This window comes from Actinia tenebrosa, unplaced genomic scaffold (assembly GCF_029948245.1).
Source record: "Actinia tenebrosa isolate PJP-AT-01 unplaced genomic scaffold, QUT_ActTen_1.0 PGA_scaffold13__45_contigs__length_12533684, whole genome shotgun sequence".
NCBI lineage: Eukaryota > Metazoa > Cnidaria > Anthozoa > Actiniaria > Actiniidae > Actinia > Actinia tenebrosa.
The window spans coordinates 2,472,124-2,491,335 of NW_028292573.1; the positions used below are offsets into that span (position 1 = coordinate 2,472,124).

Sequence of the window (19,212 nt, forward strand, 5' to 3'; positions counted from 1 at the left end):
CACTAGCGGGCATAAAATACTGATTTTTTGACCTTTGTTTTATATAATCTGTATTTGATTTGCGAAAAAACTCAAGGCTGAACAAATAGACATTTTGATGTTTCGTAGTAAATTTGGTTTTATAATTTTTTATCACAAATAAACTCGGCTTCTAAATCAGACTGTCTTCGGAAAGTTTACTCCTAAGACTACAAGAAATATCCAACACCTATAGGTCCTCATTAATTTTTCATCTTTAGGCAATTACGGTGTCTTTTCCCATTTAAGATGTAAAGACCTTATCAGGGATTTCTGAACACCACTCTGTCTGAAGAGAGATCTTCTCAATTAGGATGACCGTTTTTATATGAATCAATTGAGTTACCTTTGCTTGGAATATTTGACTTATTCCTACACATTAGATTGACACTATTTTCATTTTGACAATGCACTATTAGACGTGATTCCAAATTTTGAAGGATATATCTGTCACATAGAAGTGGAATTTCGTGATAAAGCGTTACGTTAATTCGCGTGAATTCACGCGTGATCACGTATTTAAATCATTCACTCTAATTTCATTTTTCAAGACAAGGAACATGACAAGCGGCATAGGCCAACGATTATTAGTTGCCGCAAAAGACAATCTATAAACAATATTTATTGCGATCGGATAGCCCTGTTGCGGCCTCTCTGAAGGTCGTATGCCTTTCTGACATTAGTCGGCTTTCTAAGCACTGCGGCTTGTTTGATCTTTCGATGTCTCTGTTGTCTTGCGGTCTAATTTTCCTGAAACTTTGAATAGCAAACTTTTCTTGTCTTCCAGATCTTCAATTTTATTTGGAGTATCTACTTTCGTGTTTAATTATCTATCCACGCCAAACATATCGAGGCAGGACCCATTACAGGCTCACCGAAGCGAGAGGAAGGCAACACGATGATCAAGGGAGAAATTCTAGTAAGTGCATCTTGGAAAACAATATATCGTGTTCAGCTAAAATCGGTAAACTATTTCAGTGAATCGTAAATCATGCATGGAAGAAATCATTATCACGCTGTTAGGAAAGCTTCATTGTAGACCTAAAATATATTTCCCATTAGTTGCTTTATTGCAAATACGAAAAATCAATACAAAGTCCTTTCCTGAGGATGTGCCAGTGATCTCCCATTTGCAGGTCATCCCTTTTTTAATCGGCACGGGTCGGGGGGGGGGGGGGGGGAGGGGGGTGCTGTATAGCTATGTTTATGGTATGATCGCGTCTTCTTCACCATACAACGGTTCATCTCAACAGCAAACAAATCATTAACTTTAAGTTGAGATTACCAGTAAACAATCGAAGGTTTTCAAGTGGCATCCAGTGCTTTATGAGCACACAATCTCAGACTGAAGCCCTTTATATGTATATTATATTCATAGTGACCTTAAAGAAGTGCGCCCGAGCTAATGACGTTAAGAGCCGTTTGGTTTCAGGTGTAAGCCGGTATTGTCTTTGTCTGTTTTGGATCGCAGGGGTCGGAGCCTTGTCTTTGGCGGTGTGACGATAAAAACTTTAAAGCAAAAACGAGGGAAATGCCTGTAAATTGGGCGGCTCAGCAGCTTGATCGCCAAAACCTTTAACCAGTGCCGAAACGAATCAAAGATCAAAGACAGCTATCGATGGGCGGTATTCTTTTTGGAACTAAAATATACTTTCAGATCCAGAAAATGTCTCTTACTCTTTGTTCTTTGATTTTTTTTTTCTTTTTTTAATTCTTTCTTTAATTTTCCATACATTTTTGATTTCCCTTTTCAAAAATGGTAATATTTTTTTATGCTCCTATTGAAGAATAATACTCCAATGTTCACATTTCCAGGCATTCGGTTTCGTTGGCACTTGATTTCTGTGAGGCACATTTCTGTCCAGGGATCAGTTAATTATTTTCACTTTACAGACTCTCTTTCTGAGTTTCTTTTTTCCCTTTCCTCAAAACGCTGTGGACAAGTAACCTCACCCGTGTCTATATTGGGTACTTGCCAATAGCGGAACGTTTGTGGACGTACTCCATGACACACTTTATATAACAAAATAATTATAACTAACTTCAGCTGAAAACAGCTCAACCAGCAGTTGATCATTTAACCTGGTTATAATTACCTTTTGATCCAGCGAAAAAATAATAAATATTTAATAATAATATCAATGTACTGTAGTCATATGTCCATCAAACACAGCGGTATACAATGATCGATACCTGCATGAGTCTCGACTCCAAATTTATTATTCTTTTGAGATACTTTCGGTCTTGTTTTAAATTTCTTTAATATTGTTTCAATGAGATTGTGTTTTCTTTGTCACAGAGAGCTAACTTGGTTATTTTTGAGTGACGCTAAGGTTATTCACAGTTACATTTTGTATGGGGTTGGAGTAATTTCGTTACGCTCTCTTGGTTTTCGATATTAAAAAAGTGTAGCAGTATTTATATTCAACAAAATGTGACAAAAAAAGTTGTTTATTTGTTATCGAAGTGAGCCAACCAACATTACTTTACATTCCCTTATTCAATTTGCCTTGCTGGAATTACTATCCTGGTCTTTTACAAACACTCGCGAGAAAAAAAAACAGTCAAGTAGTTTAAGTAGTTTACGTGTTCGTTTGACTGGCGTTGTTCTGATCTGGATTGAAGTTCTCTTCCTGAACGAACAGTGATGTATGACACGCTCTCAAACAAATTTGTTATGTTCATAAAACGTGAAGTAAACAAAGCAGTACAATATCAGCTTAAGACACGTTCAGTGCGATAAAAGCACATAGTTTGCGGAAAGCGTGGTCAAGAAAAAATGATGGTATTTCCTTCTATGAGTTATCCATGTCGTCATACGCTTGACCCTGACAATACTATTTGAAAAGTCACGTACCTAGTTATCGTCTCAAAGCCCATCTTATCGAATCCACATCAATTCTCATAATTTTTTCCAAGACGTCCAGTACTAGTCATTTCAGTTTGTTTTCAAAATCCAAAACACAAAAGAGCAATTTCGAAGAAGATATTAGTATGATCAACAACATCATTGTAGCAAAGTTATTTATTCACATAGAAATAGTGTGAGTCACAAAACAAGCCATTTCCTCTTTAAGACTCTTTCTTTTTACTTTGAATCTTACTCAGTTATCAAGCCTTTGTATTGTGAAGAAATATCTTAGTGTTTAAGTTCAGGATATGGATATTTTCTAAGCGGAGAAAACAGAATTTAGCTTATATAATGGGACGATAAACCGGTTTTAAGGGGTTGGACGAACATCAAGACTGAAGGAAACAACGCACGCGCATAATTGCTTTTAGTGATCTCTGATTGGTCGCTGTGAGTGATTGTGTGATTAATTTCTGTCAATCAGGAGGCGGCGAGCCTTTGAAGAAAGCCTTTGAAGTGCCGCCTTGTCTACATAGCTCCTACACACAACGAACACACTGAGCCAGAGAAGGCAACAGCAAAACTTTAAGAAGGACTTTTCTCGAGAATTCTTCCACGTGTGCGAGGCTAAAATGCCTCAGCCCCCTCGGAACTCAACTGATGATTTTGGTGCTGATGATGAAGTCAAAGAATATAAGCACGAAGACGGGGAGGAGAACGAAAATGGTGCCACTTTAGACCTAGTCAATGACATCAAAACAGATCTCATCAAGAAAGAGGCCGAACATCAAGAGGTACGGTACAGTTATACATTTTCCCCTCCATCTACAGTGCTTCACTGCCATTCCTAGCTATTTCTTTACTGCCTCGAGTAGTTTCGAGAAATATAAACCATCATTTCCAAAGTGTATCGTTCCAGTGTGACTCCACATTCGGTGAGCGGCAAGACTCAAAAGTGAAGGGCAATAGAATCGTATTGTTTCACAAAATAGTAAATAAACTCCTGCATTTTGTCCGTAGCGTGCCGTAATTTCAACCAGCAGACCCCAAACTTTGCCAGAGACTTCTGCTAAGTGATCTCTATTATACCTGCAACTTTCAGCTCACTGCGGCCTTTCAAAGTTATTTTTCTGAGCTCCAAGTTCAAAATTTCTGTGTTCGCGGTACTGGAAGTCAAAGGATGCCGACAGTTGGTTGGAGCGGCTTTTCCGCTAGCCGACCGACAGACCAGCTCGATTTTTTCCATGCTTACAGTAAGATCTTGCTCAAAAGCTCAACAAACTCTTGGTTTTCAAGAGTGCTTGGATTATGGTCTCGGTAGTGTTCTAGTAAACTAATCATCCCTTACACCTATGTAGGACAAGGGACCCGTGCGATCGTTTCATATCCTACTCTGTTGGTCTATTCCGAGTGGTCTTTTAACACATAATTACCGCGCTAGATCGAATTTCATTATTAAATGGGTTTTCTTGTTGTTGGCCTTGTTTCTGCTCGTGATATACTCTCAAAAATCCACGCATTTGTTGAGAGAGCTGCTAGGAATATTTGCGTCTTGTTGGCTATATACTTCAGGAAGTTTTGTAGGACCCTTTTAATTCAAGTTTTTTCATCCTAGCTTTCATTCATTTATAAAGGGATACTTAATATTATCCTTTCTCTTCTCAATCTAGAAGTATTGTCTTACTACCATATGAAGATATAATTCCCCTATTAACGTTTTTCCTGCCATCTATGTCTGTATTCGATGTGATCAAACGAGTCGTTTATCTACAGCATTGGTCGACGTAAAATCCTTAATTCCTTCGTACTCGCAAATATTTCATTTAGAAGAACATTCTGTTAAAACAAAATTAATGAAAGTAAGAGAATAATTACAATGATCTTGCATCAGAACTCGTAACATTTTGACGAAAAGGTTCAAGCTCCAAAGCTGACTCCCTTTCAAACGGGCTGTTTCCGGTTTTTCTTTTTATAAAGTCAAGGAAAATCTTTTTCTATACCTTCCATTAACTCAAATGTTTGACTATACTAAGCGTTCCAGGAGGCCAGTAACTCTACCTTTACTCTTCTTAATGGTATAATTTTCTGGTTTTTATAACATTCTTTAACCTCTAAAGCAAAGCAAAAGGTACATTATAACAGGTGAAAAAAAACTGCAAATATATCAAGGAAGGGAGCTTTAAGTAGAAACGTTAAGGCCGTAATGTCTCTATTATACTGTAACTTTTTTCGATATGGTTTGTAAAGTGATAGTTCAAGAGCCTTGCAAAGGTTGGCTGGTTTTTCAAAGTAGAAAACACTTTGCAAAATTACAACAAACAATAAAGTTAATGTCTCTGTAAACTCGAGGTGTTAGCTCATATTTGATCTGGGTCGTTTTTATTGAAACTCGAAGTATTTTCTTCACTCCTTCGGTAGTAAAGCCAGGAAAAACTACACCCTTTTGTTTGTCAATTCTCTCCTTTTTACGTAGGTTGATGTCAAAACTTTCTTTGTTGAATATTTAAACAAAATTGAATATTTCCAATAGATCTTTCTTTACCTACAAACGACCTTTAAGAACAGCAACAAAAAACGGGTATTCCTGTTTGATGTGCGACGTCCACAAGTCGCCAATTTTACTAATTCATCCTTTTATATTTCTTCCTGCACCAAGTTAGGAAACAATCCCTTTGGGTTTTTCGGCGTCTGTAACGCAACAAAGCGTCCATCCGTCTTTGAAAAATATTCACAGCCTTTTCTCTTTAACAAACAATATTTTCAAGTCCTGTTGTTATGACTTTTCTAACAAAGTTGGATTTTTTCAGCCGATTTGTCTAAACAATCCCGCGTAATGTTGCGCACTTTAAATAGTTTTGAAAGCCACACTTGACCTCGAAAAATGGCAATAAATAATTGTAACACTTGCTTTGATCTAAATACTTAGACAATGTTTTATGGCTCGTTCCGTCTTTAAGATCGCTCATAGATCAACGAACGTTCAAATTTACAAACAATCCCCAGGAGTCATTGTGTTATTCTTAGATATATATACCTTGCTAATAGAACAAAAAAATAAAAAGCTTTGAATTTATAAGGCTCTTCTCTAGAGTATAAGTAACACTATTCTGTTCCAAAGTATTGAATATATATTACAGTCTAACTAACTGAAAAAAAGAATTGAAGATTTTTACTAACACGGCCTAAAATCTCGGCTCTTAGTAATCAAACCTCTTTCTATTGTTATTATTTTACGATTGATATGGTTTATCAATATACTAATCCTATAAATGTATGTTACCATCAGTAATAGTTCTATACCAGAAATAAACACTTTAACACTCTGCATTGTCTATATTAAACGTGTATTGAGTATTCTATCTCTATGATGAAGTATAGCACTGGGATTCGTCAGGTCTACTCTTTCATGGACATTGCTTTCAAAGTTTTATATATTGAGAAAAAAGGTGGTTGATTTTTAAATGTTGAAGGGACAGACCTTTATTTTTGTCTTTCCTATTCCCCTCAAGCAATTATAGCTAGGTAGCTATTCTGTAACATTAAACTTTGGCACCTGGGGTTACTTCTGATGTTTGTGTAGTTTGTGCTCCAAAATGCCGCAGGAGACCAATTGATCCAGACGTTTACGTTTTGAGGATCCAGGGCATGAAAATCAATTTAAAACCCACTATCAAAACCTTGCTAGTAAGTTTTGTTTTGTTCTCACTAGCAAATATTTCAAAGCCGCTACCGATCAATCGGCATCAAACTTTGATGCGGGTTTTGAGCTTTTCAGTCCTTCAATTTCTCGACGGTGGTCATAGTATACAAAAATTATGCCTAGAGCAGTAAGCAGTTGTAGGGGAGGGTTACTATGGCCCTGGAAGGTAGCCCCTTTAGTGAAGGATTCTGTTCTGTGACTTGATTTTACCCTAATTAAGTCGTTGTGTATGTAATACAATTTCATCAAGATTGTCTCATCACCCCTTTTGGAAGTTCCTAGTTCTGTCGATGTAGTGAATTATCTTTCGGCTTTTTTTATATTTCTAGGAACCTAAAACCCCAACTGATGCTAGTTCAGCACCTATAGCACAATTGCTTTCATTCCCAGACAAATATAATGAACACCTTGTTCCAGGACATGGCAACTACCATCGAAATCAACACTCGAGTGACAGCAAGTCCCATTCAAGAGGACAGCCACAGTCTCCTGTATTCCATCCCGCACATCAAGGTTATCCTCCAGGTCCATATCCCTATACTGTATACCCAAGCATTAAAGCTGAAAGGTATCATTATGACCCTCCATTATGGTAAGGATTGATCCTTTATATAGTTGATATACTTAGTATATGTATATAGAAAGTATCAAAGCTTTGTATTGCCTCCTCTATAAAACTTCACCCACTCCCTCTCTCATCTCTCTCTCTATTATTCTACCTTACCTTATTTTTTTTACATAATGCCCCATTTGATGAGCAAATAGACATTTAAAATTTGTTACACAGATAATCAGTGATAACCAGGATTTTTCTTGCAACTAAAATTTCCTATTCAGTGAAAATATTATAATGAATAGCCATTTTCATGCAACCAAGACAACAAGATCTGATTCTAGACACTCCGGTTGTTGGTTGCCATTAATTCATTTTTCAATGGTCCAAGTTGGTAATTTTTGGATCGTGGAAGCCAAAACCCAGACTTCTTATATGCATAAATTATCATTGTCATGGCTTTCATCAGCAATCAGCTTTATCAGCTAAATGAGGAAAATGGTGATTGCATGACTTAAAGGAATACGTCTAAGCACAATAAAGGTGTTTTAATGGTTTCTTCCTCTACAAACAAACAACACTAAATATCTCATCAACAACTTCTGTGTTATTGACAAGAATGATAAGAAACACAAGCCATTATTATTATTATTATTATTATTTATTAAGTCATTATTATTAAGTCATTTCATCTATTCTTAGATCTTCCACTTATTGCCTATTCATTATTACCTGTATATATGTTAATGAATTTAATTTGTCGTAGGCAACCCCATGGAGCCATAATTGGACAAAGTTCTGCTTATCATCCAAACTACCCTCCGCCTGTTAACCCAACAACAGCAGGCATCCAACGACTAACGCACCCTACAATGACTGGGGATCAGAGGTCAGGGGTTCACTGTGGCCCTGCACCACCACCAAACCATAGCGTCATCACCAGGGCGCCACCATCTTGTGGATCTGGAAAGTATGTTACCTCTTATAGAACAGTTTCATGTGACTATGAAAAGCTTGATGCTGTATGTGTGTCTTGACATGACCGTGATGTTTTCTAAAATGCTGATTGGCTGATTATTTCCCATGCATGGTTTGTCTGGACCATGTGCATGCCACCTTCATGCTGTGCTCAGGGTATATAATTGGAAATTTTTGTGCAATGTGATTGGTCTGGCATATTCCTTGCCACGTAACAACCGTGTACATGCTGTGAGCTTTTCACAGTCATGCAAAAACTTCCCTAAATGATGGGCACTACACAAATAGCTATCAAGACTAAGAAAAACAGCTTGTCAGTTGCCCATCATGATGATCAGCGAAATTAGTTTTAACTTGGCTATAACATGTTTCTGGCTCAATGTTAGCAAGGCAAAGATTTGACTGGAACAAGTTCCAAATCTGACCAGACATTATGTAATGCTTACCCTAAGCTATATACGTCAGGTGTAATGTTTGCAGCTTCTATCGTTCACTCAATTAAGTCACTAATCAAATCAACAATTCAGATAAAAATGCTCTCAAATAAATGAGACTTGGCTACTTCATAACTAATGAATAGAGCCTTCATGATTTGCCTAACAGATTAACATTCAATATGTTTCGATATAAATAAGGTGTTGATGCTTCATAACTAGTGCATAGAAGGTTCATGATTGCCTTACAGATTAACATTCAATATGTTTCCATATAAATAAGATGTTGATGCTTCATAACTAGTTCATAGAACCTTCATGATTTGCCTTGCAGATTAACATGCAATATATTTTCATCTAAGTAAGATGTGGCTACATCATAGCTTAGTGTGCGTAGATCATTATCAATTGCCCCCCCCCCCTGTTTTCTGAGGAGGATGGTAACTAGGTAGCTCAATTCACTGGTTGAAAACTTGTGATAAAACATGTAAAAATAATGCATTCACATGTTAAGAGCTTGATATCGTATTTATTCATGATTTTTCATATCATATCATGAACAAGCAAGTCCACACTATTTGGGCTGATAAGATAAAATAATTTACTGTGAAGTGATATTGTATCCCTTCGCTGATATGGTTTTTTTTAATCGTGGCTTCATCATACTGATATCAACCTTAAATGTGTTATAAATAGATCAAGATATTATCGCATGTTAAGAGTTTGATATTATTTATATTCACAAGTTTCTATATTATATCATTCATTTGCTTGGTTATGATATCATGTAAGATCATGAATAAAAACGATATTATGCAGGTTCTTAACACGTAATAATTTGTTTATTACACATTTAGGTCAATAACACAATTTTCAGTTTACTGTGAAGTGATATCACTTCACTCAAGGTTTTATTTACAGTTTTATCACTGATACTATCGCTAAATGTTTACTGTCATTTTAGTCTAACCATGAACTCTCAAGTTTTTATTTTTTATTTGTGTAAATATACTTATATTTCTTTCTTTCTCTTTTATCATTTCATCTCCTAGAATAGCTTTATAAAAAAAAAAAAAACTTGTCATCGCTTATCACTGCTGCAAGTACAGCAGTGGCGCGGCTCAACGGGGTTGAACTGAAAGCATGTGAAGGTGCCTCTGGTAGCTGCTATCCATATGTGACCCCAGAGCACAGCTTTAACCAGTTTGAATTATTAAAAAAAAATTAAAGACTTTCATTACATGTAACTCGAATTCTGTTGTTTTCGATTCACAATCTGATTTGTTGACAAACTCTAGTGTTCATGGTTAGAGTAGAATGACAGTAACAATAAAGTATTTTATCTTTGATTCATGAAAAACTTCTTTTTTTCTTTCTTTCTTTTTTTTTTGCAAAGTTTTCCTGGGAAAACACTGGGAATTTTCAAAAATTTAGCAACATTTTTATTATTTTTTTCAATTTCTTTTCAGTTTCTCATTCATGCAACAGAGTAGTTGCCTTTAGGTTCTTGTCTAAGTTCGATTCCTTAGGTTGCTTGAGCTAATAATAATAGTAGTCCTTGTATAGTGCTCCATATGGATGTTCCAGTGCAAGATATAATGGCTGGACATCAGATAATGTCCGGCCATAACTGAGACTTGTTCAGCCAAATTCTTGCCTTGCCAATTATTTTGACCAGTAATGTTTAGCCAGAAATGAGGTATGACTGAGGGAAATCTAATTTGGCCTGTGATCATGTCCATTGACTGAATGGCCATTATTTTAAGCCTTGCAGTGCGCTATAAATCAAAACTCTTGTTGACATTCAAGTTTTCCAAGCAGGTATTAATGATAACAGGAAGTCTTATTAGAAAAACATTTGTTTTTCTTCAGGTCTTATACAACGGCCATGATGAGTGACGCTCTAGACCATGGAAGAGACTCCAAACTTTCCCACGTCAAAAAGCCTCTCAATGCATTCATGCTTTACATGAAAGACATGAGGCCCAAAGTAGTGGCAGAATGCACCTTGAAGGAAAGTGCTGCGATAAATCAGATACTGGGAAAGAAGGTTAGTTGTGCATATTCTATAGGGATCTATGTATTAACACACCTTCCACCAATGTATTGATGGTTTTCACGTCGGCCACGTTGGAGGAACTTAACAAAAGAACTGTCAATGAATTCTTGTTATATCCTCCAACATGGCCACTGTGTCTTGTTATTTAATTCTCTTGGGAATGGTTGAAAACCAGCAATAGATCATGGAAATCTCCAAGTTAAAAAACATTTTCTATCGCCTTTGCTGGCTCTAAAATTTTCTTTGTCCTATAACTCTTGCAGGCTCATATTTATATATAATTCCAATACAGAATAAATATTGTATGGCTCAAGAAATTATCCATACCCACCCCACAGAGGAATTTGGTTTTTCCTAAGGGTAGGGGGGTCAGAGAAAGAACAAAACTACAGAGTTTGTATAGAAGAAAATTGGAATTTCTGGGGGTAGGGAAGGGGAGTGGGGGGGTCATTCCTCCGTGAGGAGGCATGAATATTTTCTGGAACTACATTTTTTAGGAAAGGCTTTCTGTCAATTACCATGACCTTGAGAAAGTATTTTCTATAGATTTTCCTGTCTTTCCCACTTAAGGAGTGGGAACTTGAGCTACCTGTACGAGATGTTGGGTATATATTTATAGTAGTGTGTTAATATTCAATTGGTGGCAACAAACAGATAAACAGCTGCACTCTCTTCTCAATATTATATACATGACATAAATATTCTATCAGTTGTGTTGAACTTGAACTTGGGAATAATTATGCCAATTAAGAGTTTTTTAGGAAACATTTTCTTGTAAAATGTTTTTTTTTATTGTGAAAAGGGCTTTTCAATTGATATTGTTATTAAATCAACAATTTTCTACATAATGATAGTTTTTCAAGATGGATCAACAGCTGTTATTCAAGTCTAAATTGAAAACTTATTTATTTAAATCTGCGTTTAGCATTAACCAAGTATCTTTTTTTTCTCTTTACGATTTCTTTATTTTTGCGCTTAGAGAATTTTCTTTTAATAAGCACATTATAAATGTATATTATTATTATAGTTTGATTATTTCTGCTGCATAATTGACATTATTGTTTTTACGCAAGTGAATATGATAAATCTGGCATGCTCATTGGTCACGATTATGTCTCATGCTGCTATATTCACCTACAGGTGAATAATACATGCACACTCATTTGTCAATGTGTGCCACTTGCAGAGATAAATAAAATTTGAAAAAAAAAAAAAACTCTCTCTACATTATTTATAAAATTCACTTGTATTAAGAATACTAAAACAATTATTTGCCTCGGGCTCAGTGAATATTGGGAAATATTTACCAAGCCGCTCAAAGACTTGCGTTTTGGTAAATATTCACCAACATTTACTTCGTCTTTGGAGAATAATTGTTAACTATTAACTTAGTGCAGTGCTATATATATAAATAGGAGTTATTATTATTTATAGAAAAATTAATATCTTAAACATATAACATAAATAAGGGATAGTTAAATGCTACTTATTAATGTGAAAATTACTTATTTAACACTTATACACTTGTAAGGATACCAGACATGTAAAAAACAAATTCCTTCTTAACTTGTTATTTGCCCAAATTAATATATTTAATACTTTGCATTAACTAAGAATGAAGATTGAACTCTGCTTTTGAAAGATTAAAGCAGCTTATTATAAAGCCTAGATATATTTACAACCAACACTCCCATCATGGGGCTCTTTTATGAGGTTTACTCTACATGCACTGCCACTACATTTATTATTCATGACACACAACATTCAACTTACATGTAATTTGCACGAAGGTAAAGAAAACCAGCTGCACTAGCTTGGCAGCAAAAAATTAACGCTCCCAAACACCCAAGGTGCAAGTAAAATTTTGTATTTAGCCAGCTAAGTTTTTGCGAGTGTGACCACAGTCCAGAAATTGAAGGACTGGAAAGTTTAGAACCTGCATGAAGTAACGTTTGTTATTTGCCATGAGTGATCTCTAGTGACTTTGAAATTTTTGCTAGTGGGTTTAAAACTTAATTTCTTGTCATGCCTAAAGAAAAAACTCTCGACAAGGAAGAGAGCAAAACATCAAACACACTGAACTCACATATATGCACTCAGCTAGGACTTAAACCTGAGACCCCAGGTGTAAACTTCACAGGTGAGAGACGGTGCTGTAGCTGCCAATGCCACACCCATATTTCCATCTCGTTTGTCACTTTGAGTGACACAAATGTATTATCTGCAGAAAAACCTATGGAAAATACATTTAGCAGGTCTATTTTGCATTGAATTAAATTTGAAATATGTCATTGTTTTCTCCATTCCTCTTATAGAAGTTATTGCAAGTTAGTTTTCATATAGAAGCCGGTGTTTCGAATTATAAGGAACAACAAACAACCTTAAATGCCTCCTCATACGTCACGGCATTAGCATTTGACATGGAAAAACCTTTATAACTTCAAAAAGTCGAACTCAAACTATGAAATTTTTTCAGGTTATGCAACATCTTACCCCATGTAGAAACAATACTGTGAATGTTGTCAGAAGGTTGATTGAGCTAATCAGATATAAAGTGTTACCATAGCAATACTGTCAAAAAGAGTGAAAGACGTTTCTTTCATCAAATAATTAAAAACACTACTTTTCCATAATGAGTTAATTTAAAAACATCCTATAATCAAAGTTGATCATTACTTAAGCTTTTATGTGAGAGAAAAGCAAACCATCAGTACTAAAGAATTAGAAATAATATAGCTGTGTTAATTTTAAAAATTTCTATTAGTTCTGAATACATTTATGATTATTTCATCAAGTACTTCAGCTTAGTTTGTACAATTAAAACAACTTCCCCCCTACAGCTTTGAAGTTCTCTTGATGAAACAGTAATGCATACAACATTTTTAAGTTGCGTCATCATATGCATCTTTGAATTATTCAATTAAATAATTTGTGAATTGCGTGATAATTTTATAACCTAATCTTAAGTAGCCTTACAGTGACGGGAATGCCAAAGCGCAAAGTTAATGAATAAAAGTCACCTATGCAGTATAGAAATAGCTGTTGAACATCAGTCTGCAGAAGAATATCTTAGCTTGTGATATCAAATCGTGCTTTGACCTGAAGATGTGCATGTGATTGAGAGCTTACTAAATGACTTCAATTCAATGTCTGTAAAATAACCTTCATGTTTTACAACTAATTTACAAGGCTACCTCAGAGATTTGTTGGGTAAAATTTTTCTTTTCTAATTGATTGATCAATATAAACTATTAAAATCTTTATAGTACACTCAACAAAATTACTCGACTCTGATTGGTTGAGAGGAGTACAATTATAGCGTTAATTGTACTCCGTAGGAGTACCGAATTAAGTCGCTATGGCAACACGGCCAAAACAATGTCAAAACAATTATTTTCTATCATTTTGTACTTAAAAAACATATAAATAAAATTTTAAAGCCGTAAGAACTAATTTTTTTTATGCATTTCAGTTGCGCGATGGACCGAAAATTGGCCGCCAAATAGACAAAGATGAACGGCGTCGCTTCGCATTCTTTACTGAAATTTTGTTGAGTGAACTATAAACAAAAAAATCACACAATCTTCTCGTACAATTTGGAATTAATAGACACTCGTAATGTTTGAAAGTTCTTTATATGCACTCGCCTAAAGGCTCGTGCAATTACAAGAACTTTCAAAACATTACAAGTGTCTATTAATTTCCAAATTGTACTCGAGATCGTGGGATTTCCTATACTAATTTATGCTAACAAATTCAGAGAAAAATATTTTTACTAAAACTTATAGAAATTATACAATTATCTATAAATATTTACCTCTACTGAAGACTTTGCCTTGCTGGGGTATAAATAATTCATCTCTTGAGCCACTCTCACTCTTTTAAGACATGTTTGGTGTAGATTCCTGGGGATTTTATGCAAGAAAAGAGGATTTCCTAGATAGTCAAGAGATTTCCTCCCACCATAAAGTTTTTGTAAAATAGCGGGAAAACACAAAGCATCATGGGTAATTATCTGATTGCAAAGGATTCTGGATATTGCAATTGCACAGTGAATAAACATTAGCACAAAAGTGCCTTTTTGAGATCTTACATCTTGAAGATTTTAAATATGATCATAGAGATATTTACCTTTAAATATTGGTGAGACAATTTCTTTATGAATTACTAATTTACATTTCTTTGTTTTCCTTATTTTTTTAAGAGGAAATTTTTTTCAAGAATGAACAATGATAATGGCAAAAAGCGCCAAAAACTAGACTTTCGTATGAGTCTTGATCCCAATTTTCGTTTTGGGTTAACGCTCAAAACCTTTTTTAAACAGTTAGAAGCTGATGTACTATGATAAAATGCCTGTTTGAAGCGGTATTTTCAATTGTACAAAGATGTTTTGTTCATTTATGTTAGAATGTTGCTTTGTCAGGCTTTTTTTATAGAAAATATATGGGAAATAAGCAAATGAAGGCCTAAACCTCATTTTCGAATAAAATTTTTGCTTTGGGTTAACACTTTGATTCCACTTTCATCGGTCATCTCCACTTCCAAACAAGCTAAACTTTCTGAATAACGAGATTTTAGCCTTGTACAACAGCCTGTCTTCAAGAAAATAGTTTTTGGTGCTCACTGCTTGAATATGAAAAGAATTCTCTCTTAATACTATTATTGACAGATATCATTTGAACACTTCAATTCTAGTCTCATGTTATATATGCAAAATGTCTTGTTTGATGTTTGATTCACACTACAGTGCTAACTGTGCTGTAGCCCCAACAGTTTCATCAGTATATCAGCCTATACTTGCAATACAACCATATGCACGTAGTAGTACACTTGAGATGTACACACTCAAGATGTACTACACTATCCTAAAGTACATGTCAGTGGGAATTGTGCAGTTTAAATACCTTTATTAACTAATAAATGCATTACAAAGGAAATGGATATTTCAGTGATGGATTTCAAATAGTATTGGTTTAAGAATCACTTTGATAGCAAAATCTTTAATTCTCAGTATTATTAAAGCAAATCATTCAAAAGCAGTAGCATGAGCCACTGATTTCAAAGTAGGATGTATGAGGGGGAAGGGGTTAGAGCCCCAAGAAATAGGGGGTCAATGAGGGAAGGGGTAAAACCCACTGCTGTCGCTGCCTAGACTAATATTTGGTTTTCGGTACTAGCAATATCTTCAGTACAGGCTTTTACTGAACTAGTTGTTGAGATCTGAAACCACCCATTGTGCTCCTGTTTTTTCGTTTCAGTGGCATGCACTAGAAAGAGCCGAACAAGCAAAATATTATGAAATGGCAAGAAAAGAAAGAGCCTTACACATGCAGCTGTACCCAGGCTGGAGTGCAAGGGATAATTATGCTCAACAGGGCAAGAAAAAGAAAAGAAAAAGAGACAAATCACAAGGTACTGTATGCAGAGCACCATAAAATGCAAATGAGATACTGCATTTGATTTCCATCTAGTCTTAGCAAAACAGGGCCCTCTTTAACAAGTTTGCGATTAACTTTGTATACCTTTTCTATATTTATGAAATTTTCCCCAGAACACAGGAAATAGCGTTTGTGGAAATTATATCAAGGGTGGATCCAGCCTAAATTTTAGGGGGGGGCTAATTGAGTTTCTTCCGTCAACACAACAGAAAACAATAAAAAAAGCATCTAATTCTTCAGTTTAGTTTTGTTTTGTTTTGTTTTTCTGCTGAAGGGGGGCTTCAGCCCCTCTTAGCCCCCCCTGGATCCGCCCTTGTATATTTTAAGAATTTCACTGGAAGCATACCCCTTCGCTTTGCATAGTCTAGTCGGAGTTGAGATTTGTCTAATGCCAAATCCCTCAAACCCTTCTAAGATTCCTGGATCTTTTCATGAAACCAGTGTAATCTTGGTGGTGTTTAGAACAATCTCTTGTAATCTACTCACAATAATTACTGCAGCAACATTAAATGTGTGTATGTTTTCCCCCCCAGAAATAACAAATCCCAAAAAGTGTCGAGCAAGATATGGACTAGATCGACAAAATGAATGGTGCAAACCATGTCGGTAAGAAAATAATATATTTGATATTGTTCATAGCTCCTGCTAAGATTTGAATAGTACATCTTTGTTTTCCTTGACAGTCACTACTCATCTTCCCATACATACCTTGTTAGACGTACATGCAACTTAGGTCATTATATTCTACATGACTTAATATGACAGCTGAGATAAAAATATTCTGAAAAGTATGGAATTACTCTTTGTTAGCAGGAATATGACCTAATATGTTACCTACTAGTAGTACTGTATTTCCTCTATTAAACCTCCTGTCGGATTTCCTTTTCAGTGGTTTTGGACTGGGGCTTATTAGAATGGGGGCTTATTAGAATGGGGCTTATTAGAATGGGGGCTTATTAGAATGGGGACTCATTCGAATGGGGACTCATTCGAATGGGGACTCATTCGAATGGGGGCTTATTAGAATATGGGGGCTTATTAGAATATGGGGGCTTATTAGAATGGGGGCTTATTAGAATGGGGACTTATTAGAATGGGGGCTTATTGGAATGGGGACTTGTTAGAATGGGGGCTTATTAGAGTGGGAGCTTATTAGAGGCCGAGAGCTTAATAAATTTTGCTGATCTTTAGAAATTTGTAATACTTTTATGTATAATCTCGACAGGTGAAATGACTTCCACAAAGAAAAGGGACCACAGTGTTCCTTAGAGTAGGGGGCTTATTAGAGGCTGGAGACTTATTAATTTTTTTGCCACCTCTAACTGGGGGGGGGGGGGGGGGGGGTATTAGAAGGAAATATTAATCGAGGACATATGGTAATCACTCGATTTGTTCTTAACTGTTTTTATTTTCAGGCGGAAAAAGAAATGCATACGGTTTGTAGTCGGAGGTTCGAATCCAACAGATGGCATTTCAGCAGCAAGTGGAATCTCAGAACCAGAAAATGAAAATGTGGACACTCAAGGAAGTAGTACTTCCCCTCCCCCGCCCCCCACCACGTCGACAACATCTAGCAATACAATTACGTCATCAGATACATAGTCATAGATCAAATTTTAGATAGAGAAGAATATCATTGTATCAATTGAGTTCAAATATTTACCAAAAAAGACCGGTAAGAAATCTTTCATTATGTATATTTTAAAAGAAAATATTTTTTGCATTTAAAGCCTTGGATAAACGAAATATTGAAGAAAAGGCTTTGAAGAAAAATAGTCCATTTTAATTTAAATGTATCATAGACTTATCACAAAGGTAGTATATTTTAGACGAATTGTATAGAATTTATCTACATAGTTCTGATTTTTATTCCAGACACAAAATTCTTAGATTATACACCCTTTTGTTTTATACGCTTCAGAAGTTTTATTTTATGATGTTTCAGACTAGAGCTTGGGTGCTTACTATTTACATGGAAAGCCTGATTAAAAATGTGTTCTGATAATTGGAGAAAGTGCGCCAGAGGATCTTCTAACTGTGCGCAACCTCTCGGTGGAAAAACCCCGGAACAATCTTGATAGCCTTTCTAAGTCTCAGCGGCGCGTGCAAACTTTCTTGCCTTGCGCAACTTATCATGGGGAGGGTGTTGTTGCCCTCAAGATATCCCATGGTACATCGCGTTAAGTGGGCGTGACAGATACTTATAAAATTAGAAGATCGAGTTTTTCTCAATTTCCTCGAAATAATTGATAAACGTATAAGTTTTTTTTCATGTAAGTGGCGAGCACCCTAATTTCGTAGCGGTGGGAAAGTATACAGAATATTATGGCTCTGAATCCATTGCTTTCAATATAGACAAAGCAGAAGTTACTGTTTTCAAGTGCGCACGGTATTGGAGTCGCCAAAGCATGTTTTGGTGGATGTCTTTTCCGTAATACGCGCCTATGGAATATCATGGAAACACGATTGGCGGTCTTAAAAAGCCCATTTTGTCGGCGCGAAAAGTCGCGCGTGTTGTTGAACACAATGTAAGATATACCGCAACCTTAAAGGATATAAAAACCAGAAGCCGTTTACAGGCTCAATACCAATATTTTCCCACTTCTACCAAAACTATAATAGATTCTTGAGTTATTCAGTTGTTATGACCATACAGCCTTGAACTATAGTATCCCTTGGAGTCTTCGAAGCAACACGCAATATCGCGTAATAGAAAACGAAAATTATAAAGATTCAAAGAGAAATATTTATGTAAAGTTCCATCTTGTCATGGGCCATGCTTTTTTATCGCGCTGAAGATGTTGTGAATAAAATCGGATTAATAATCTCAAGGGCTATAGCTCTCAGTAAGAGTCAGTCATCTGGTTATTTGCGTAGTAGGGGTAGTGGAAATACAGGGGGGATACATTTTTTTTAAACCACTAAAAATTGGGTGGTACATTCTTGTAATGGCCGAATTTGGGAGGGGGGTACGTATTTAGTAGTGTTGAAGGGGGAGGGTTACTTTTTCTATTTAATGATTTTAGAGGGGGTACAAATTTCATTTCATTTTTTTGCGAAGAAACCACCAATCCCCAACCCCCCGGGACGTAATAAACGATCGGTCCCTAATGATCGCCAAGGGTTTCTGTTACCAAGAAACGCAGTATGATATAGCTTCTTTTTAAGATTTCTAAGCTCC

At 35.8% G+C, this 19,212-nt stretch overlaps 1 protein-coding gene across 2 annotated transcripts; it reads left to right on the forward strand.

The window, feature by feature from the left end:
• Nucleotides 1-645: 645 nt before the first annotated feature.
• On the forward strand, nt 646-18,877 carry LOC116297634 (transcription factor 7-like 2). 2 transcript variants are annotated; one of them, XM_031705897.2, is made up of 7 exons: nt 646-937; nt 6,899-7,161; nt 7,889-8,092; nt 10,407-10,584; nt 15,852-16,005; nt 16,565-16,637; nt 17,447-18,877. In XM_031705897.2, the coding sequence occupies exons 1-7, from the start codon at nt 917-919 to the stop codon at nt 17,631-17,633; spliced, it is 1,080 nt and encodes a 359-aa protein (XP_031561757.1). In that variant the 5' UTR covers nt 646-916; the 3' UTR covers nt 17,634-18,877. The 2 variants fall into 2 exon arrangements, with proteins under 2 accessions (XP_031561757.1, XP_031561755.1); XM_031705895.2 differs by lacking the exon at nt 646-937 and adding an exon at nt 3,233-3,663.
• The last annotated feature ends 335 nt before the right edge of the window (nt 18,878-19,212 follow it).

Coding starts and splice junctions, on each gene's coding strand:
- LOC116297634 (XM_031705895.2), top strand. CDS start 3,502: ATGCCTCAGCCCCCTCGGAACTCAACTGATGATTTTGGTGCTGATGAT. Junction 8,093..10,406: donor CCATCTTGTGGATCTGGAAA/GTATGTTACCTC, acceptor GTTTTTCTTCAG/GTCTTATACAACGGCCATGA. Junction 10,585..15,851: donor ATCAGATACTGGGAAAGAAG/GTTAGTTGTGCA, acceptor TTTTCGTTTCAG/TGGCATGCACTAGAAAGAGC.